At 34.6% G+C, this 24,430-nt stretch overlaps 1 protein-coding gene across 11 annotated transcripts in view; it reads left to right on the top strand.

Annotated features, from left to right (window-relative positions):
- The window catches only part of Bcas3 (BCAS3 microtubule associated cell migration factor), a 526,404-nt gene that overhangs the window by 178,243 nt on the left and 323,731 nt on the right, over positions 1 to 24,430 (top strand). For all 11 annotated transcript variants that reach the window (XM_013152079.3, XM_063250886.1, XM_013152076.3 and 8 more), the window contains exon 15: positions 9,543 to 9,807. In XM_013152079.3, coding sequence (XP_013007533.1) covers positions 9,543 to 9,807 — 265 coding nt within the window. The remainder of the gene's footprint in view (positions 1 to 9,542; positions 9,808 to 24,430) is intronic.

Raw genomic sequence — 24,430 nt, 5'->3', positions numbered from 1 at the left:
TGCAGGGGCTCTTCAGATGACCCTTAGTTGAATGACCCTTAACTTTTTTGGCTTCTGAAGAATTGGTCTATTTTTTCTAAGTTGTTAAGTTTACTTAAGTGCAGTTATTCATACTATTGCCTTATTTATTATCTGCTTAATAGCTACTGCTTACTCTTGTGTCCCTCTTGATAACAAATGACTTACGTATTTTAGATTTTTTTGGAGAATATTTTTGTTTTATAGGTTTTTCTCTTGTTCTCCTATCTTTCATTAATTTCTAGTCTTTATTATTTTCTTTCTTTTGCTTTGTTGCTATTTTAACTTTCTCGTACTCCTTGAAGTTTTTGTTCAGATTTCTTGGGAGTAGAAAATTGAATTAATTAAATTAATTTATTTAATTCCTTTCTTTTATATTTAAACATCTAGAATAATACTTTTTCATCAGTACTCTATTAATGTCATCTCACATTTTGATAAATTTTAATTTTCACTTTGTTGTTTACTTTTAATTCTCATTAAGCATTTTTCTTTGACTCTTGGATTATGTAATGTGTTGTTTAATTACCACTTACACTTAGAAATTTTCCCTGTCATTTTTCTGTTTTTGACTTTTGTAAATACAACATTGTAAAGGAACACATACTCTGTATGATTTTGTTTCTTTAAGGAAAAGTTTATTGAAGGGAGTAAGAGGAACTCTCTTTATTACTACCTTTGATGATTGTTTTTTCTAAAAAAATAGGTTACCTGCAAATATTTTATTTAGACCTGAAGACATTCTTGTAGGCTAAGGTATTTGTATCTCCAACTTCAGACTCATCTGAAGTGTGAGAGTTTTGAGTTATTAGCTATTAGATACTAATCATTATTTCTTTTTACCCTGCCTTTCCACTGTTGGAATACCCAGGTTACATTCATTATAGGGACGGAGAAAGCAATTTACAAAACTAGATTGTTTTAAGCTCTGGTGGAAAGTTTGTTCAGGAGAAAAACACCTAAGGTTAAAATCTCCCTTACATTTCTAGTATAAGTTAAAAATATGACCCTCTGTGAATTTGAGAGGACACATTGCTGTTTGTTTTTGTTTTTCGTTTTAACTTTGCTGTTCTTTATTGTGAAGAGTATTTTGAACTCTGTCTTATGTAGTGGTATCCCTGTTTCACTGGGCACTACTAGCTAACAATTGCATCATTTAAGGTAGGCCAGGTACTGTTTTATTTGCTTTGCATATATTAACTCCTTTATCACCAGCACATTCCTATTAGGTGATTACTAATATTTTAGGGTTGGTGGATTATGTTAGAAACTAAAATTTAAAATTTCATTCTTTGTTATTCCTTTGAAAAAAAGGGCAAGGACAAGAAATGTCAGAGTGTCATTCCTAAAATGCCCATTTGTCCAGCTTCCCTCCCCTCCCCTTGCTTATTTATTTGTCTGTTTGTTTGTTGGAGACAGGGTCTCTCTGTGTAGCCCTGGCTGGCCTTGAACTCATGACGATTCTCCTGCGGGGATTACAGGTGTGCACCACCATGCCCAGTTGAGACCCAACATTTTAATGAAAGTGGTTTTAGTGATTTTGAAAGCCTTGAAGTATGTGGCAGGGTTGTCTCCAAATCTCATATTTAATTCTTGTACACATACATATTCCATTTTTCTATTTCTGTGTGTTTTTGTTCATTGGAACCTCATTTGATGGCTTTGACTTTGGCAGTATAGTTGCTAGGTGGCAGTTGTCATTAGTTGCTATTTCTTTAAGTATCTAAAAGCTCTTGGTTTGAGATTTTTTTATTCAAGCACTGTCTGCTTTCATGTTTTCTTTTTTATTAGGGTTCAAGAGGGAGGTGTTATTTGAATCATTATGTGCATAGTTTTGGAGTAAAAAACTGCATGTAACAATGAGTTTTAAAAATCAGCTTTTATTTTTGTCACGATACAGGAAGTCTGCTGCTGGTTTTGATACAATTGCTTGACGATGCCTCCGATTATTTTGCCCCTTCCTCAAGCCTACTTTAAAATGCCACTTTTTTGGGCGTTGTTTCAGAATTCAAGGTAGTAGGATGGGGAAAGAAGGTACCATCAGTGCTGGTTGCTTTTTCAGGAAAGCTGCTGCTTTTCCAGAATCTGCCAGCCTCTGCTTGCGTTTGTCAGACTGATCACCACGCTGTTGGTGCTCATTGTAAGAGAAAATGGCAAGCACATTTTAAGCATGTGTGCAGAGGTTCTGTGAAGGAGCGATGTTAGGTGAGGGAATGAGCATTAGAGATGGGTACTGAATATTCTGTCAGTAATTACATCTGTGTCGTAGTAGACATATGGAGCAGTGTTTGACCTGATTTCAGCATTACACGATGTGTACCAAACAATATTCTCCTTACATTAGGAAATCTCCCCCTGTTGCGTTTTGTCCTACTTTTGTGTTAGGGTACCATTTGCTGTCACCTTATTTATTTTTTTACATACTTTTTCCACACTTTCTAAGGTTTGGTGTGAAGTTGGAAGGAATGCCACTGCCGGTCACTGTATTTTAACCATAATACAGCAGTGTTTGGGTCAAGATTAAGGTAATAATCTGAGTGTTCTGAAATAATCTTCCTGGTTCAGTCTACCCTCTTCATTTGCTGAATCACAGTTCTAAAGATGGGCGTCACAGGATCTGTGTTTCTTACAATTAATCTAGCCGACTCCCCCACTTTCTTTTAGGCATTGGGGTCTCCCTAAGTCACCGGGCTGCCCAGCCACGCTCCGGCTTGCATTCCTCCCGCCTCAGCTGCCCAGCGTGCTGATGCCCTGCTTTAGTTCATCTTATCACACTGAAGTCTGAGAATCAAACTGCCGAGTGGAGGGTGCTAGAATAACCCACGACTTTATTGCTATTATTAATTGAGGTTTGGGGGTGCATCTGCAGCATTCATTTGAAAATTTATGAGATGGTCATTACTACATCTCAGATGCTGAAAAGTAGTAAGAGACAGTGCTGTTACTCCATTTCTCTTGTTTCTTATGCATTTTGAACTCATCCTCTTGTGAATTCAGTAGATAGGTTTTAAGTTTTGATAAAGGTTAGAATTTTATGTTTCATATGGATATATACCTGCTATATTAGATATTTCTTGACTAAATTTAATTCTAAAATCAGTGAAATATTTTTAAAATTCATGTTGCCCAAAAAGTTATATAAATGAAAATTGTATGAATGTTATAATTTTTCTTTTGAGACAAGGTCTCACTCTGCTGTTTGAGCTGGCTTTAAACTCACTTTGTAGCTCAGGCTGGTCTTGAACTCACAACAGTACTCCTGCCTCCGCCTCCCAAAATGTACCACTTTGCCAGGCTGAATGTTGTAAATGTAAGAAGCAAATGCATTAGCTTTCTGGAACCTAATTGGTTTTTGATCATCCCTTATACATCGTTACAATGAGAAATGAATGTAAGATGTTGTAACTATGATAAATAATACAGGAAACATTTAAATACCACATAATATAAATTTTCAAAACATTTAATTAAATACTCTAATTTTTAATTTGTATATGGTAGATCTTTATTTTAAACACTCCAAATGATGAATTCTAATGAGCTTTTGCTTGGTTTCTCCTTTTTCTGCCACACTTTTAAGCTCAGTGGAGGGGAACAGTAAGAACCTGGTTGTATCGTTTACCCATATGGTATTTAGGTCTTGCTTAACTTAACCCCAGATGTGACGGAAGCCAAAACAGGCCCAGGCGCAGTGCTAGTGTAGCCCTCCTGACTGCTGCTTACCTTTCTTTGGTCATAGGATAGCAGAGGCATCTCTAGGAATTCAGGACTATTAGAAGAAGACTGGAACTGTGAAGAGAGACTATTGGATTTCACTTTCAGCACAATATCTAGTTTGTGTTCCTTTTTAAAAATCCAGCTTTATTGAGACACAATTCATATACATAAAGTTCATCATCTTACAGTGTACAATTTAGTTAATTTTAGCATATTCTCTACATTGTACCCTTACCACAACTACCTCATTCAAGAACATTCTCATCACTCCAAAATAAACCTGGTCCCTCGTAGCAAACACCCATCATTCACTTCTGCTGGCGCTTGACAGTTGCTAATCAATGTTTTCTATCCGTAGACTTGCTTATTGTGTGCATACCATATAAACAGAATCATATGATATTTAGACTTATGTCTGTGGTATTTTTTATTATGCATAATATCTCCACTTCAGTCTACCCTTAGGCATGCATCAGAACTTCATTTCTTTTCATGGTTGAATAATATTCCATTGTGTGAATGTAGCAGACTTTGCTGGTCATTTCTTAGTTGATGGACATTCGGGCTGCTTTCAGATTTGGGCTCTTAAGAATAGGGCATTGACTGTTAATATTATGGATTTTCATGTGAACAGATTTATTTCCCTTGTTGGCAACTAGAAGTGAAACTGCAGGGTTACATGGTAATTCTGTGATTTTTTTTGTTGGTGTTGGTATTGGGGATTGAACCCAGGGTCTTTACACTGAGCTACGTTGCCAGCCCTCCCTTTTTTAAAATTTTGAGGCAGGTTCTTGTTTTGTTACCCAGGTTGGGTGTGAACTTGTGATCCTCCTGCCTCAGCCCGCTGGACTGCTGGGAATAATTAACGTTTCGAAACATTTTCAAAGTGGTTGTTCCATGTATGTATCTCCCAAGAAATATATAGATTTCTAATTTGTATACCTCCTTATCGGCACTTGCTTGTGTTTTTTTTTCACCATTGTTAGGGGTAAGAAGTGGTATTTCTATGGTTTTGATTTATATTTTCCTAATGCCAATGATTTTTTGTTTACTTTTGAGTTCTTTATATTGTTGAATTGTAAATTATTAGATACTAGATCTTTATCATATGTCTTACAAATTTTTGTGGTTTAACTTTTTTACTTTCTTGGTAGTAATTTTGATGCACAAAAGTTTTTAATGTTGTAGTATAATTTATCTTCTCTGTCTTGTGTTGCTTTTAGGTGCATGGACTATGTTAGGTGTATATTAATGGAGTAATCTGGTAGACAGATGGTAGTGGTTTAGTCCTTGTTAGTAGAAGTGAAAACAGAAATATGTGAACAGTTGGAATATATTTTTATGATAAAATGACAACTATATATATTGCTTATTAAGTGCTAGGCATTGTTTTCAAGTCTTCTACATATTAATTCATTAGAACTAACAACCCTGTGAAATTTATTATGGCCTTTATTTTTGTGAATGAAAAGCTCTCAGAGTTATTAACTTACTTTCTCATGAGCGTGTAGGCAACTAAGTATAGACATACTTACTAGCAGATTCCACCTCAAAGGAAAGCATACGTAATGTGTAGGGCATTGTATTTATAGCACTATTTCCTTAGGTTTTCACTGCCTTTATACTAACATTCTTTGTTAGACTGCTTCGCATATCAAATTAACTATTTTAATGTAATCTGTTATAAAGTTATGTGTCCATGCACATTTACTTGTGTTTTTATTATATGTTTAAATGGATGTTATAAACCCATTTATGTGTTTAGAGATGCTTAGGAAAATATATTTGAAGATATTGAGAAACAGTTGTCTCTGTGTAGTTTGGATTTATGTGCATGTACTTTTGCACACTTAGATAATTTCTGAAATAATTATGTGTTACCATGTTGAATTTAACTGTATTCACTTTGAATACCAAATGAAACCAATGTCTGCAGTCAAATTTTTAAATTACTTTCATTGTGTTGATCTCGTGTTCCTAATTCTTGTCACGTGTGGATTCTTCTTTTAGCAAGGACATATTTTTTTTTTCTTTGTACTATGTTGAATCTTCTAAACCATAGCAACACTAATTTTTAACCTTTACTCTTTGTTGATTTTGATGTTAGATTTATGAGGCTTTTTCTACTTGGAGTTTTTTTTACTACAATGTAGATGGTATAATGTGAGTCAGCAAACTATAGTCTATTGGCCTTTGGCTATTTGTTATATACAGTACTGTCTACCTGAAATATTCTTATAGATGGATTTTGCCATGTAATGACACTAATTTTGGACCTCAGTTAATCAAAATATTATCATCCCACAATTAATCTCATTGTTGTTACTAAGTTATGTGTTACAAAAATATTATAGTGAATTTGTTATATTTTTGAATTGTATCAGTAAAAATTTTCATATAATTTTTCTCTTTTCATTGTATTTACATATGATACCTTTAGCTTTGGGGCTTTCTTGCCTGAAAAGCCTAAAGTTTTAATCTGCCTAACTGTAGGAAAAGTTTACCACCCTCAGTTCAAATTTGCCAGTCCCAGTCCTTAAAGAAATCCACACTGGTCTTGTGCCCACAGACAGCATTGCTTCAGTTTAGTAGCATTTTAAAAGGTGGCTCACAGATACTGTATCCTTTGCTACCCCAAACAGCTGAGTTACAGAGTACATAGTGTTTTTAAAAATAGGTTATAGAAATATATTTGTTTCCTAATGTTGAGAGCATGATTTTGGAGAGTGAGAAGAACATATAGGTGTTTATCTCCTGTGTATCTAAATGCCTACTCTATACATGATAAATGTTATTTGCCATTATATTTACTACCACTGTACAACGTTGTGAGATACTTTCATAGACTTCTGCTGTTTTTTTTAAATGAGAACATGTTACAAATGCCATGACTTTTAATAGTGTATGGGAAACCACCCAGCTAGCTGATTAGTACCAACCACTGTCATCCTGTGGGGAGATGCTATCCTCTGTAATGTTATTTCGAGGATTTAGTTTCGCTAGTTCGCTGACAGCTCGTATTTAGCACCCCTTCTCTATTTGTTCATGTGTACTGACATGTCTTCAAGGTCATGCAGTGGAATCCCTTTTTTAATAGTTTTCTAAGCAGCATTAGGCGGAATTCTATCTTCTTGTTAATGCCACCTCGTATCACACGTAGTCTTAAAATGAAAGACTTTCATTGATATACATGTTTTCATTTATATAAATGTTTTAAAAATGATTTTGGAAAACATTGTGGATGGATTATAAATTACTAAATAAGCATAATGATGTTTTTCTTTATTTGATTCTCTCAGGTAGAATTACATTTGATATTATGATTTTCTGTTACTGTATATCTTGAAGTTTCTGTTGCTCATATTTTTCATTTGCACCTCTCTCTACTACCATTTTTGCTCTTTTTTAAATAGGCTCTTTAATCCATTTAGAAAAGTCGGTTAAGCTGAATATTATTATAAGCAGACTGTAGAGGTTAAAGCAATGTGGAACAGTTTTTTTTCTGAGATGCTATAATTGTTGGGAGTTAAATTTGTCAGCTTTCCTCTAGCCTTTCATTTGAACATTGTTGTATCATTTTGATATGTGACAGTAACCTAGAAGCGTGTGGCTGAACTTTTGGTTTATCCATTGCTAATGTTTTTCATAGCTGTAGAATCACAGTGAAGTTATCTTGTCTTACTGTATGATACATTTTTTCAAGAGGTTTCAGACTCCTTTCTATACTTGTGCTTTGATGATTACATACAGCTTTTGTTTGCAGTAAATATATGAGATACTAATTAAGATTTTAATGAATATAGACTTATTTGAAGATCTGATATACTGAATGTTTTTCCCTAACGGCTTGAGAAATTTTACTTAATTCAAGTTGTTATAATGAAAGTTAATATACATCACCGGCATATATGTGTATCCACATGGATACATAGTTTTCATGTTAAATTCCAGTCCCAGATATCCTTATACTACTATGATTTTCCTTGTCTGGATTCCCCTTTACTTCTTCCTTAAACTTCTTTATTTGACAGTTGTGATAGAAAATTAATGTAAGTCAGTTTAGGAAACCTTCTAAGTGTTTGTGGCCCCCATCCATTGAAAGCTATGTGTGCGATACATAGGATGGGCCGATGGATATAGCTGGTGGTAGAGTGCATGCCAAGTATGCATGGAACGTTGGTCGGGTTCCCAGCACATGCACCCCTCCTTAGAGCAACAACCAATGTTACTTGACTTTCATTTTATGAAAAAAGTAAATGAAGTTATTTTTGCTCAAGTGTTTACCTTTAGACTGATATAATGGTAGAGATAGTAAATTAAAATTGCTACTTCAGATACCAGAGAACTTAATTCAGTGTATAAATGTAAAACTAATTAGTGGTTGATTTTTCCCTAGATCAAATCTGTGAGCAGCCGGTTGCTTTTGTAAAGTCTCCTAGACCTCGTAATGTGACTGTATTCATTCATTTTTTTAGTTTCTGTTTGTAGTGGCAGTGCAAGGGCAGAGCTGCATGGGCACAATAGACAGTAGAGATAATATATCATGCACAGCCCAGGGGCACCTATCGAAAGAGTTGCTGAACTCTGCCAAAATGTGAATGTCATCTTTGTCGTCATGCTAGTTGATGTTTGGGAGCATGTGTTGAGAGTGTTTTAGTACCTTCTTTCTTCTGCATCTCATCACTTTTCAGGGTGTTTATCCCTGAATGTTTAAGTCAGTTCCTAACTTTCCTAGACCTACCCACATCCCGACCACCATTCTGCTCCTCCATGTTGTACTTGCAGAATCATTTTTCCAAAGTTGAAATCTCATTCCAGTATTTTTTACGTAAAATCCAAACACTGCCGGCTTTTTGCTGGCTTCTATGGAGCTTCTGACATCCTGAAGAACTTGTATTAGTACATAAAATGGAATATCTAAGTAGGTCCAAATTAGAGTGGCTTGAGTATCATACTTAAAACCAAATTCCAGGCTGAGTGCAGTGGCACATCTCAGTAACATCAACTCTGGAGGCCGAGGCAGGAGGCTCACGAGATCATGGCCAGGCAGGACAACTCACTGAGACTATCTCAAAGTGAAAGCAAAGCAGAACAAAACTCAAAGGAAATAAACTGACAAAAAGCACATGTAAATTTCTCAGTCCAGGGGTATTCTAAGAATGTTTTTTGTGTAATTATTCTTTATGCTCTAGGTCACTATCTCCTAGTGAGGCAGTTTGTTATTTCCTTTCTTTGTTGTTGCAACTGTGGCTGTATACTTCAAAGTTATTTCACATCCTCTATAATACAATATATATTATAATAAATTTCTTACGTCTTAGCTTTCTATTAAGCTGAAGTCACATGGATTTCTTTTTTTTTATTTTGTGTTCCAAGTATTTTGCATGGTGTGTAATTAGTATTTAAGTAAATGATTGAATTAATAAAACTTTCACTATATTGTATAACTTTTAAGTTTTTAATCATTCTATGCTTCTTAGAAAGCCTTTTAGGAAATAAGCCTGACTCGTAATTTTTTGTTATAACTCTGTAAGGTGTCAGATGCATAGATCCTGTTTTCTAACTTGGGATTTCATGTAAGGAACAAAAGTCCCTTCTCTAAATTTTGTAGATCCCTGTGATGTGGAGTTTTGATCACCTTTCATTGTGGAAGCCCTAGGTGTAAAACAAATTTTTTGTGATTTACTACCTATTATTATGTAAATTACAGAATTGAGACATCATTTCTATTAGTATTTGGTGATATGTGATTCTCTTAGCGAAATCCACATAATTTCAGCTGTTTTTGTATCTTATCTCGTCCCTAGGTTCAGGACATCTGCTTCAGCCATGACTGTCGCTGGGTTGTGGTCAGTACCCTCCGAGGTACTTCCCATGTTTTCCCCATCAACCCTTATGGTGGCCAGCCTTGTGTTCGTACTCACATGTCACCACGAGTAGTGAATCGCATGAGCCGTTTCCAGAAAAGTGCTGGGCTGGAAGAGATTGAACAAGAACTGACGTCTAAGCAAGGAGGTCGCTGTAGCCCTGTTCCAGGTCTCTCCAGCAGCCCTTCTGGCTCACCCCTGCATGGTAAACATAATTTCTGTCTCTCCACTGCTCCCTTCAATCTGCCTTGACTGTGTTTTTAATTTTAGGGAGCTAAGGTACAATAAAAATTTTGTAGTCTGTTCATAGAGTAACATGATCTTCAACTCATTTAAAACATTCTTATTTATTAAATCATTAAAGAACTTCAGCCAGTATAATAATGATGATCTTTACCATGCTCCCTAACTAGGGAAATAAGGGGCATTTGGCATCATATTTATATAATTTGAATCTACTTCCTTAACTTTACAGAACTAATCTGCATTTCCACATCTGTCTTCAGAACTTTCTGTAATGGGCCAGTACTATAGTTCATTAAGAAATATTCATTGTTGCAAAAAAAAAAAAAAAACAGTCAATAGTCATGTATTCTTTAGATAGAGCATTCGTTATATTTTATTTTAAAGTACACTCTTTGAGATTTATGCCAGTATGTGGAAAGAGAAGTAAAGGGGTATCTCAGAAATTTATCCTAGGGCAGTTACGTAACCCTTATGGCGGTCTGTAAATAGAGCCTTATTGAAGTCTCTTTTCCGTACCCCTACTCTTTAATTGTAATGAAACCATGATTCAGAGTTTTATGATATCTACTTCCTAAGTTTTTATAAATAGTTCTATTTCTGAGGAAGTATCTTAAATGTTATTTTAAAATTTATGTAAATGGAATTGTAGAATATTTATATCCTGGTACATTTTTATTCATGTTGTTACAGGTAGATTTAGCCCATTTGTTGTTTACATAAATGTTCTATGTGGAGAAAAATTAGTTTAGTCAATACTGAAAACCATTTGAGGTGCCTCTGACCTATTTTGTTTTTTGAGGCAGTGTTTACAATTTCTTATTCTTTTGTGCACATCTTCTTCTATTCATTTATCCTAATATTGTTCATGTACATTTGTATGCTTTCTGGTTTGAAGTTTTTCTAATGATTTTCAATTAAATTTTTTTTACTATTTCTTGGTAGAAATATTTACTTATTTTTGAGTGAAAATTCTGAGTCATTATATTTGTTAATCTTAACCTTTATAAATAGCACCAGAGTGGTTATACCGTTTCATTTCTAGCGAAATGCCTTAAAATGTGGGCATTGGGTTGCCCTTTTTTCTGAGTATTACATATTCCTTTTCATGCTAACCATGTTAGGTAAGTTTTCAAGACTGAGGCGTTGTTCCCAGGCATTGTGGCACACACTGTCATCCCATCTCCTTTAGGTGGCTAAGGTGGAAGGCTGGCAAGTTCAAGACCAGCATGGGTAATTTATTAAGCCTTTACCTCAAAACATAAAGAGAGACACTGATAAATTAAGAAGGACGTTTAGCTTCCCATTGGTGTATCGTCAGAGAAATTCTCTCCCGTGCCTTTTTCCCCCCATTCTTCCTTTTTCATAAGCAAACCCCGTAACAGCTTTGGCCCTAGGCTTTGGGCACAGTGTGCACCAAAAGTTGAAGTCATTCCTGCCCTCATCATTCTTCTACTCCAAGAGAAAGACAGACATTAAATAAGCATACACAAGTACCTTTTAGTATGTTTTGATAAAGGTTGCAGAATACCAACCAGTGATGGACTGTATCATTTGCAAAAGGACAGAAGTTAAAGAATAATGCTAGCTTTCTAAATCAAAGAATAATCTTCTCTGCCAGCTTTGTTGGTTTCATTGCTTTCATAATTTTATAGAAATTTCAAAAAAGGCATTCCACACTCTTTAACAGTACTCAAAATTTTGTTTTGTAAAGCAGGAATTTTTACTCTGAGAATTTTACCATCGTGTGTACAGATTTTCTCATTTTGGAAGCACAAACAATAGAGTGACAGTCATTTTTCTTTGAATTCTTTTTGTGTCTTACATGTCATAACAAAATGAGCATTGTTGTTGGTTAGTTCTAAAAATGACATATTTACAAGTTTATGTGAGTAAACAGTTTGATGCTGGTAAAAACAATGTAACCCTTTGAACAGGGAGGGAGTCATCTTGAAAATTAATCATGCTTTGTCGGTAATACTGTTGTTGTCTGTGCTCTTTTTAGCAAAGTAAAGGAAACTGTTAAATAACAATTGACATAGGGATATTTCCTTTTTACTTTTTGGAGGCAGTCCAGTTTAGGTTAGGATTATTTTATCTATCTGCCTTTTTTCCAGAGGATGTTTATTTATTCGAAATACATTCTTTCTAAATATCTCTTTCATTTCCTAGCTTGTTGCCATGACCTTATTGTAGATGAGGAGTTCTTAAATTGAAATTCATGGACAGGGATAGGAAAGAAAATTCAGTCTGTATATCCACTACCGTTTAACCAAAAGTAAGCATTACTTTTCATTATGAGTATAGAAAACATATGCTAATAATATTAGTAGTACTTGTGACATTGTTACCAATGGAAAACACAGATGTTTTCAGATCACACTATATATGTAATAATATATGTCTTGAATTATTGAATATTTCTTCAAGTATTATGCCCATCATTGCCTTGAAATTATTACATATGATTGTAATATTAAGCTGAATTTGTTATGTATATCACTATGCCACATTTTAGCTATTTTAATATAATCATTTCCATTTTAATTATGCATATTATATTTCATGCATTTATAACTGTTATTCAGAAAAGGAATTTACGAACTTCACTGTCCAAGTAGCTCATGATGCAACAATGATTGTGAATCTGTGATGATGAAGTTTTCCTATCATGCCACAAACATTTCCTGTTAACCTTAGGATATACTAGTTTTGTACTTAAAATCATTGTGTCTCACGGTACTGCTAGGACATTAGAGAATGTCTCATCTTACTTCCATTTTGCTCCACTGTACCTAGATGTCTGTACCTTGCTATGAATATGCTACATGTGTTCTTTTTTTTTCTTTCTTGTGTGTAAACTTTTCTGGAAATAATTTTTAGGCTTTTGAATGCCTACTCAGCTAGCTAAAATATCACTTAATCCCTTAAGTCTTCTCATAATGTTGTATAATGTGTAAACTTGGTATTGGTATCTTGTATATACTTTTATCTTACGGTAATACGAGAATTATTCATGTCTGCACCTCCTATTATATTGACCTCCATAACGACAGAGACTTATCTTGGTATTTATCTTGGCACCTTACATATTAGTTGATAAAATGTAGATTCTAAGCCTTTAACCATCTTTAGATGTTGTTTTAAGAAAAGCAAGTGGGATTTAAATCATTATTTGCCAGAATGAAGAAATTTTCAATCATGTTGACTCTGCTTTTTAGTTTAATACATGTAAGGTATAGTCATTCGGTTAGCCACGATGAATTACTGTTTATTATGTTTAGGGACTGTTTTGAGCTCTAGAAATTGAACAGAAGTGAACAAAAGTGGGAAATGTCCTTGTTCCTGTGCCCTATGAAGAAAAGGAGAGTAGTGAAACTACTTAGTAGAGTATTGCACAAGTAGAAGATTAGTTCAGAGCAGGTTATTTATAGTGAATTTGTCTGAAGTTACTGGATTCTTGATTTCCTTTTTATGGTAGGACCACCAGTGTTTCTTGTTTGTTTTATGATCAAGACAGATGAGTCAGGGTGAGTAGCAAGGCTTTTTTTGCCTGAGTAACTGAAAGAGTAGGGTTGCCATGAGCTGAAATAAAGAATCCTGTGAGTAAATCAGATTCGTGGATCGGGACAGGATAATTACTTTGTGACTTGTTAAGTGTAAGTTGTATCTTTGGCCTCTACCGGTGTTGGTTATCTGTGCCTGAGGTTCACTGGAAAGCATTCATTTATGTGGAAATAAATGTTTGGAAGGCATAGATGATCTGATGAATGATTATAAACGAGAGGTGTCCCAGAACTGAGCCCTGGGGCTCTCCAAGTAGCCAGTGATGTAAAAAGCATACATAAGAAGTCTTAGGGATGAAATAGCTTTTTTGCAGGGGTGTGGGGAGAAGGGAATAATGAATGTGTTAAGTTATACTTACAGGTCAGTGAAGGCAAGAAGTAAGAGAATGACAGCATTAAATTTTTCGCGGAGACATAGGACTTTTATTTATAACAGTTTGGGTGGAGTAGAGGAGGCATCATTTGAGAGGATTTTAATAGGAAAGGGAATTGGCTGAGGTATACGCTTTCCCCGTCTGAGACTGTTTATAGCCTTCATTTGATGGTTTATAGTAATTATTTATTTTTGTTGATCGGGAGTTTTCTACAAATAGACCACATTGTAATTGTAAATACAAAGCAGCCGCGCACTGCAGCCTTACATGATTTCACCTACTTAAGAGAATCAGTAATAATGTGATGCTTCTTGACTTCTCTTTTCACATCATTGTTTACTTGTGGACTGAAGTTTCCATGAGTATGTTTTAATTTTTGCCAAGGAAAATCAATCATATGCACTGTAGCTCTGCTTTAAATTTTATGCCTCATATGACATAGAATATATAAATAGTGTATACATGTTAAATGGGGGGAAATCTTCTTTTAGGATAGTTTTTAGTACCTAGGATTTTGCTGATTCTATGGATTTCATTGTTTTAGCTCAGATGCAGTCTTATTTCCAATCTGTTGTTTTAAAACGTTTTAAAATTTTCTTGGTGAATCTATTTTCTTCTTATACTTTCTGTTATCTTTTTAAAAGTTCTGACATTTAGTAAACGCCATGGTCTTACGTATTTTTAAATATCTTTCATGACATTTGCTGTAGTTTCTTGGAAATAGAAGAGTTCTATAGAAGCAACAGAAAGTGTAAGGAAAAGAGTGGCCTTTCTGAAAATAAGATTTCTTTGTTAGGAATGACTAATTGGAGAAGCTATCTATTAAAAAAGATAGTGTAACCATTGTTTTTAAATAGATATTGATGTTTAGGAAAGCTTCGGTTTCTTAGCAAAATTGATAGTATAGTTACCATCGTTCTGGGAGAACATTAGATAATCTTTTTAAAACTCCAGCTATTATAATACCTATAAGTTACACTTTAAAATTACAATATTCTAAAGTATATTTTTAAACTTAGTTCTACAAATGCTTTAATAAGTAACTATTCAGATGTTTTATTTTTTGTGGTTATTTACTTTTGGGAATGCCATATTTTTTCTCTGTAAGTCTGACTTTAGAAGAAATGTACTTAGCACTTGAAGCTAATCTGGAATATTGTTTTGTATTTTGATTTTTGCTACTTATGGAATATTTTTACTTCTCTGTGCATTTTTTTGCATTGGTAAATTTATGCACATTGTTTCAAAAGTTTTAGTTTTAAATGGTTAATGAGACAAGCCTCTAGAGGGCAATATTTTCTCAGCTTTTCTATAATTGTAGTAAAGACAAGCTGGTATGAATGTGGGGGATACTGGGGATGTTGATGTCTTATTAGGTTTATAGTAATTCCTCTTTTATTATGTTTTCTATGATGTATTTCATAAAGTCTTCTTAAAGAATTGGACTTTGGTAATATATTACTATCAGTTAATACCATCTTTGTGTATTCCACCTAAGTACCTACTTCTTAGGAATGTATTGAGACAGTTGAATGAATAGAAGCAAATCTTTTAGTTCTATCATTAGGATAAGTAGTTTCAATGTATTCTAAAATTTATTTGTTTGTTTATCTATCTATTAACTTTCAAGTGTTTTTAAATCTGTATGTTATGCTGCAGAGTGACAGAATTCCATATTGAGGCACTGAATCATTATTACGGCCCATAATTTCCCTTTTCTATTAACACTGTGTGGCAGTGATTATTGTGGTTTACTTTCTAATGCAAATTTTATTTTTATCAAATAAACATACATTCATTATAAAAATCAAATACCATAACTGCATAATGGGCAGCCCTCCTCTCCTTCTCTACATTGTCACTTCCCACAGGTCTCTTCTTCCAACTCTTCATAAAATTTTTTAGCTGATTTTTTTTCCTCTCACTTTCTGGAAATACTGTTAGTTCAGTAATGGGTCTAAGGCAGGGATTTAGCTCAGTGGCACAGTGCCTGCCTGGCAAGTGTGAAGTCCTGAGTTTGATTCCTGGTACAAAATAAAATGAATCTACTACATTGGGCTTCTAACTTTTTTAAAAAAAAATTTATTTTATGAGAATATCTCTAGCTTGTAATTTCCAATCTTGTTGAATTTTTTTTCTGGAGCATTTTTATATGCTTTTATTTGAATGTTTCTTTTAATATTGCTTCCTTTACTTAATTGTCTGTCTGCATATCTATTTATTTTACATAGTGGGGATTAAACCTGGGGCCTTTCCACTTAACTGCAACTCTTGCATTTTTAAAATTTCTTATTTTCATACAGATTCTTGTTGAACTTCTGAATTGCCCAGATTGGGCACCAGTTTGTACTTTTCCTGCTCATCCTGCAGGAGTGCTGGGATTATAGGTGTGTACCACCATGCGGGACTCTTTCTTTAAAATTTTATATATGGCATATTGTTTAGTTCTTTGAGAGTCTTTTTGTGTACTTTTTCTCCTTGTTTTCTTTCTTTGCTCTAGATTCCTTTCTTTCAGTTTGCTTGATCTTTTTGTTTCATGTTAGAAAGTGGTTCTTGACCCTGATTTTACATTTGTGCTCAAACTAAATAAATTGATAAAACTTCATCAGCCTGATTAAGCTATAATACTGACATCAGTGTCTGGGAATTCTTGACTGATTATTCTTATTTTAATTTTATTATTCATTTTTATTCAGCTAATCAACAACTCAGTAGTAAGAAGTTGATTGGGAGCCCTTTAAATGTGGGATGGGCATACATACAGGGCCCAGTGGCCCACCAGCTGGGACTATGCATGTAATAGATCGTATCTTTTCCCTTTAGAGCCATCAACTTTCCAATAAAGGAATCTTTCTCTTTCTGTTTAGAGTGATGTTGGAGTAGTGCAGGCTTTCTGGCCATAAACTTAAAAAGTTGGTTTGCAGGGAGTTGAAGGAGTTACATTAGTTTAGTCCAGTGATTAGAATAATCTACTTGCATGTTACTGTTACCTTTACAGGAAGGAGGATAGTTAAGAATTATGGCTCATGCCATTGAAATAGGAATGTTTCTATGAAAATCTGGAAATGGAACTTTTAGTTACTAGAGAAAAAAAAGTAAAAACCTATGTATTAATGAGTAATGTTGGAGTAAGGGCTGACTGTTTACCTTTATGTACTTATCAAAAGGAGATCTGAAATGTTTTTTAATATTAGGTTTTGCAAAAATGAGAAGGGGAGAAGCAAGAGGGTAACCAATGTCTTGATGATGGATATAAATAAATTTAGAAATTATCACTCAAGTATATCAGACATAAATGATTTTGAAAGTTTAAAATCTGAGCAAGAGTTATAAATTTGCTGTTGATAGTTATCTATCAAATGTTAAAAAGACATATCAGCACAGTGCCAGGTTTATGTCTGCTGAGAAATAGAAACTGTGATGATTCCTACAATAATAGGGTAAATGGCATTTTGAATTTGGAGGAGGATGAGAAAGGGAAAAGGATTTCAGGTTCATTGAAAGAGTTATTCACATTAAGTGATTTGTTTTTGCAGGTGAAAATATTGAAGTTCTAATGAGGCACTGGAGGAAAAGCATTTCAGAATGGACAGAATGTCCTCTGGCCATTAATTATTGGAATCTTCAGAAGAGATAGGCTATTCGATTTTTAATGTGAAGAACAATTTCTGGGAAAGAATACTTAGTAAATGTCCAATAACATGACATTCCACCCAAGTTTTGAAGGGAACTGCAGTGTGTGTACACTTGATAAAATCATGAATGGGGAAAATATGAAATAGAGCTAGCGAGACTCACAGGGAAAGAGAAGTCTTTTTTTTAATGGTATCACACGTCTTTGTGGGTTTTACAATAAGAGCCTTTCCATAAAAGAAATTTTTGTGTACATAGGTAAATTTACAGGTATGCTTCTGGAAAAGTAAACTTAGAAGACGAGAACTTGAACTAATTATTGGGAGCAAGTTTAAATTCTTTATTGTTGTCAATTTTTTTTGCAAATCTTTAATAATTTCGGCACCACGATTGAGTATTTGTTTCTTATTTTTTCCTGGGAAGGATATATAAGCATATTTTGACAGAAAGACATGACCATTTTGAAGCTGAAAATAAAATACATGTGAATATAAAAAGGTTTATCTTTCCTGTTGTCAAAAATGCTGATCTGGCCCTTTTGCACTGTACTCCCATCTTTGTATGGTTGTTAAATTCTGTTGCTTTTTCCCATCTGAAGGAAATGCATCTTTGACACTTCTCATGACCTGAGTCATGATGCTGAAACAGAGCCAAAAAATATTCTTAACAGTCATGGGTAAGAAGAAGGAAGGGTTCCGCTGGGGAGGGAGGAGAGGACGACGGGAGGGGCCGGCGGCCGTGGGGGGCGACCGGCTTTGCTATTTTGGTTTATATCTTTTTGCTTATTAGGAAAGTTGCTTGTAGTTTACTGGTATATTTGTTCTTCAGCAGAAAATACATTGGTTTTTAATATTTAATCATTTCTAAAGTGTGCAGTGTTCAATGTAATTGAAAAAGACAAGTTCTGAAAATGTTAGCTCGTTTTCGAGTTCTCTATGTCCTAAGAAAACACACTTTATATATTGCAATTAATTACATGCTTCATCTCATTACAGAGTTTTTAAAAATTTCTGAACCTGCTTTCCATGTTTTTACATGTTCTCTTAAGTGACAAAGGTTTATTTGTTGAACCATGCACATAGAATCCTGTATTTTTTTCTTTCAGCAATGGAATGGTTCTGTTAGGTCTGCTGATATGATACAAATTTATTATGAGATAAACATCAGAAAGTTGTGTATAGAATACTGTTAAAAATAATTTTCATGAGAAATTATACTTGGGCAGCCCATGTTATCCCATATTTGGTTTAAGGGCTATTAGACTATCGTCTTTTAATTCTGAATTTTTTCAGTAGGATTAAAATCTTCTGTTAGTTCCTCTTCTATATTTGAGCTTCTTTCAGAGGAGTTGGAAATGTGTGCTTTAATTTGATAGTAGTTTAAATCTTAAGATGAAAAGCCCACTGTCTTTTTATTATTTTCTATGTATACAATTTGCTTTGTCCCCTTCTAATGTTGTGTGGTTTTTTTTTTTTTTTTTTTTTTTTGGGTCTTTTTCCCTTTTATCGGTACCAGGGATCGAACTCACGACTGCCTGCTTGCAAGGCAGGCACTTATGCTGCTGAGCTAAATCCCCAGCCCCGTCCCCTTCTCGTGTTAAATGACTCACTGCCTATCTGCCGTCTATTCATATATATTTGTTTATGTAAGGATTGTTTATAGTTTTTATTTTTCATTGTTGAAAGTGTATAAAACTATAATCTTAATGTTTATAATTGCTAAAACTTCTTAAATATCAAGAACACCAGCTCCTAATACATTTTATTCATTCTAGAACCTTGGAGTACTCTAAGAATAATAAAATAATGAACTTCCCACTTGTTTGGACATTTTATTCATTCAGTTTATAAATTGGGCTGACTCTAACTCAGGTTAAGTTATAATATCTTTTAGGCAGATTTTTGTATTTCAATAGAAGTCCTTTTAGCTACTCTTACTTTTCTTCCTTTGTATTTTCAGTCTTTGGAATATTTTCTCTGACTCGATATCACTTCATTTACTTTTCTCAGTTTTTTCCACATCACAATTTGACATTTCTTGTTCTAGTACATCAGTGCTAGATGGAGTTGTGTATACTAAACTTACTCTACTTAACAATTTTAGCAGTAGTAATTATTTCTTTATGAATTTTAATTTTATATGTAAATCTTCTAAATTTTTTGAATTTATTTTAGCTTTAAAGAAAGGAAAATACTTAAAATTACATATTATTATAACATCTACATTAAGCATAATAATGAACAGGTAAGAATGTTTTAAGACTAGAAAAAGAAAACCTTGCAGCAAATGATTCACTGAATTATTTATATTTAAAGTAAATATAGCTATGAGTAATTAGTAATTAGTACAATATCATTCTCTTCAAAGTACAATTTTAATTCTAATTACATTTAATAAACACTAGTACAAAGCATTATGTAGGCTACTTTGTTGTTGTGAGAATTAATTATAATATTAGTAACCGCGATCTTTATCTAGAAAAGCAAATTGGATTCTTGTTTTTAAGTCTGTTTTGGGGAAGTTTCTTTAACTTTTCTACCTCTCACTCTTGTCCAAAGTACCAGTAGTGGTATGTATGGTGACTTGAACTGCTTACTTGGAAAAAGCAACAAGTGTTTTTCCTTGAAATAAAATGCATAAAAATTTGCAGTGTTTTTACATTATCATTTGTGGCCTCCAAAAAAAGTTGTAAGAAAAATAATGTCAGAATTATCCTTGAACATTTTGTCTTTGATTATATTATCTAAACTGTTGTTGTTGTTGTGTGTGTGTGTGTGTGTGTGTGTGTATAAATATATATATAAAATTCATTTTCTCTTGACTGTGTGTTCTGTTCGGCTTGGCTCTCATGAACGCGCGTTGCTTCCGCCCAGCTTGGTATGTGGGTCAGAAGGCACTGTTTCTCACCAGGGCGCTGCTGTTTCCTTTTCCTACTTCAGTAGATTACAGATTATACTGGAACATGCCTGAGAAAAGGTCAAAAAGGAGGGTGAAAGTCCTGAAACTGCGGCTGGGAAGCTTGTCATTCCCATCTAGGAAAGGGGAAGGGAAAGCGGGAGAGAGGCTCCCATTCCCAACCAGAAGCGACGTGCACAAAATTCCTTTTGCAAAGGAGACTTTTGGTACATTCTGAAAAGATTTTGACTGTGATTAAATAATTATTGAGAATTAGATTGAAAAGCGTTTTAATGTTAAATTAGATGGGAAGCAAGGACTAAGCAGTGCTTTTAACTTTTCAGGGTCCACATTTTCAGTGATTGTTTCAGAACAGGCTTCCATTGTACTTCTTTTGAAAGAGTCAAGAAGTGGACTTTTCAACCACAGAATTAATGTAAACACCTTGGTAAATTTTGGATTTTTGTTCCGCTCAGTTCCACAGCAGGTTATTAAAAACAGACTGAATGTTTTGGTCTTCAGTGGAATGCAAAGTGCATAATTCTTTACTCAGATTTTTCTTTAGGAAGGGTACGATGTGGGGAACAGAACATTTTTAGGACATTTTAGAGTAGGGAAAGCATTGGAATGAGGACAGTGATTATATATATAATTTTTTTTTTTGGTACTGGGGATCAAACTCATGACCTTCTGCTTGCCAGGCAGGTGCTTCTGCTGCTGAGCTAAATCCCCAGCCCAAACTTTTTGAGAATAGGGCCGTGCTGTAGATTTGTCTTTTCTAGAGTGACAGGATTCCAAATAGATAACAGGTTTTGGTGTGACTTTCTACTTCAAGAGTTCAAAACAGACCAGAGACACTGACTGGGAGTTTTATATCCTAGAACTGTAGTGGACTTTTGGGGAAGTGTGTGGAGAGGTGAGGAGGTCAGAGTTTGATACAATTCAAAGGATTCTAGTATACTGAGTTACATGAAAATTTCTGTGGTAAACCTAAAAATTCATGTGCCTGCGTTTGAGTCTGCGACAAGAATGGATAAAGTCAGGTGAGGATGACCTGATAGTAACCCTCGCCCGTGGGGCACCAGTAATAGTCTCTTTCCCTTTTGCTCTTTACCAAATGTATCAGTACCTGTTTATCTCTAAGTCCCAAATGACACCAAAGCTCAGTGCTGCTTTATCCTCCAAGTGCTTCATTTGGTTGACATTATTACATTAGAGTTCTTAGTTTTTCACTTTCCTTGCTATAAAAAACTTCCTTTGATCTTCACTGGTGACAGTCTGAAACTTGTGCTTCTAGAAGGCTGTAAAAATTTTTCTTATACTTTCTGATCTATAACTGTTATCTTTTGAATACTTAACATGTTTTGAAGAGGTAATATTCCCTTTGGTTCACAATATAAACTAGTGTAATATTTTATAGCTTGAAAGGAAGCATGTAATTTTATCCTTCCTTTTTTTGGTCTTGTTTGCATTGATCAAAATTACATGCATACATATACACAGTACACAGATACTAACTTTAAGATTTAGCATAATCTGAAATGTTCAACAATTTCTGGGTCTTGCTTACTTTAGAAATGTCTTGCAGTTGGCAATTTGCCACATTCACATGTTCTCACATCACTGCATTCAGAAGCTAAGAATACCAACCTGGCAGCTCCTGCACAGAGGGTAAAGATAAAAAAGAAAGGAGTCTAGCTTTCCAGCCACATTACCTGGGAGTTGCTGCTGATGTCTTTTCCACAAATGTCCAACTTTGTCAAAGCCCAGTAAATCTTGGAAAGTTTATTTTCCTTGTAGCATCTGTGTTTTATAATGGGTCTTTTAATTTGTTTTTACTTTGTCTGCAGGGATTTCTTTTGTCCGGAGTTTTCAGACTCTGTCTTTTTTTCTTTTCTTTTTTTTCCTGTGGAAGTGAGTCTGTTAATGATGAGCGGTTTGGGAATATGCTGCTCTGCAAAGCTGACCTGGCAAGCTGCTCCTCTGGTACGGCAACAAAGCCCATTGTTAGCTTCTCTGTTCCCTTTTATCCTCACTCATTTTTCCTCTGTGTTTTTATAGTATAAATTGTCTAGGAAAACATAATTTTGTACAATGTATAAATTAGGTGGCATTTTGAAGTTAACAAAACTTTTAGTAAACAAATCATACCCTGTCAGTCTCACATATGCAGACAGTGATACACACGCAGATGGAGAGTTCTGATTCCACAGAGTACAAGGAACCTGCAGTCAGTTGTTCCTTATCCCACAGGTGGCAGGGAGTGAAAGAAGAGTAAATGGGGTTGCGTCCTTAATTCTCTTTACATTGATGCAGACTCGTGCACAGTAAACGTAGTCAGTGGCTAAACCTCAAAGTGAACTGTCCCGCTTAGTACTTTGTATTGTAACATTGAAAACAGTAACAACAGTAAACACACAGCTGAAAGCAGAGCAAAAACAAAAGTGATCATAGATTAAAACATGAAGGGCTGTTTTCAAAATTATTTTTCTATGATTTTCTACTCTCAAGTAGGATTTCTGTTTTAATTTATTGAGAAACCATCTTATTAGAACTTGAGATTTTTGCCCCTGGAGGAGCCTGTCTATAGTGGGACCGGTAACCCTTCAAGGGATCAAAGCTCTAGTGGATTTGGATGAAAACTCCAAGCCTGAAGGCTTCTGCAAATTTATCTATATACAGTAAGCCCCCAAAAATGGGATGAAAGTCTTAGAAGAGCTTATTTTCTCATGAGATTTTTGAGACTTCCTCTGTCTGGTTGTGCCAGAAACACTGTGAGAATATCCATTCTCATGGTATTTGTCACTTACAGGTCTTGTCCCAACTGGAATTTGGAAGTATAATGTTCTGTGAAATATTTTATGTATCTTAAGGCTTCATGAAGCACACTACTAAAAAGGCAATTAAACGACCTTTGTTCTTTTCATCGTGCTCTGATGGTAATGAAAAAGAGCAGTATAGATAGAAGGGTTAGTGAAGGTGACAGTTGTATAATGATTTTCTGCATAGACCTCAGACATTTTTCACTGTATTATTATTGCCAAATATATTCCTTAGAGGCAGCACAAACAGAAAGAATAAGGAAAGACGTAATCCAGACCCAGGATGGACACTACAGGTTTCTTTCTGCTGAAGCTCATTATTCTGTGACGTTGAAGTAGATTGAAACATCCTGACATGGAAATTTAGGCTTGGTTTAACCTGTTCTTAAAGATACCAAGTCCTCAGCCTAATCAACTTGAGACACTCAGGCTAGTGAAAGCTGTGGACCCAAGGCTTTTGACCATCTTTTGAAGTATTTTGGTTCCCTCCAAAAATATTTTTTATATCATTCAGAAGGTTATCTTTTTCTATCTTCTGGGTGTCAGAAAAATATATTTCCTCCCTTCATTCATAAAGCATTTGTTGAACGGTTGCTCATAATATGTTAGGATTGAGCTGTTTCTATGTAAGCTGGTTTCCTATTTTACTAACTGCTGGTATTATTCATACATTTCTCTTGTCTTGCCCTCCATGTTCTATTAGGAAAGCAAAATAAATTCCCTTATGTTCAAAATTTATGTACTTTTAAAGTTGTCCTTTGAAACAATAAGTGACTCCTTCTTTGTTCCTGAGACATTTTTCAGATATTTTGATACAAATATGAATTATTTAATGTGCAAATCAGGTTGCACATATCTACTCAAATGGGTATCATTTCTTTACAGTGAAAATGGTCAAATTATTTCCTCCAGCTTATTGACATATGCAGTTCGTTACTGTTTTCTGTAGTCATGCAGTTGTCCAGGAGCACACCAGGGCTTTTTACTCGTTTAATTATACCTGAGTACCCACTTGGCAAACTCTTCCCATTCTTCCTGTCCTTTACTCTCCTCGGTGTTTAGTAACCACCATTCTGCTTGCCACTTCCACCAGCTCAACTTGTAGATTCCACACGGGAATGAGATCATGGGACTACTAATGTTCTGTGCCTGGCTTATTTCACTTACTGTAATGATCTCCAGTTACATCCAAGTTGTTGCAACTGACAGGATTTTATTCTTTTTATAGCTAAATTATATTCCATTGTGTGATATACTGTATTTTCTTTATCCATTCATCAGTTAATGGACGCTCA

The sequence above is a fragment of the Cavia porcellus genome, unplaced genomic scaffold, assembly GCF_034190915.1.
Source record: "Cavia porcellus strain 051 isolate PalLab524CR breed Dunkin Hartley unplaced genomic scaffold, mCavPor4.1 scaffold_6, whole genome shotgun sequence".
NCBI lineage: Eukaryota > Metazoa > Chordata > Mammalia > Rodentia > Caviidae > Cavia > Cavia porcellus.
Note: the sequence above shows the minus strand (reverse complement) of the source record. Positions and strands in the feature narration are given on the sequence as shown.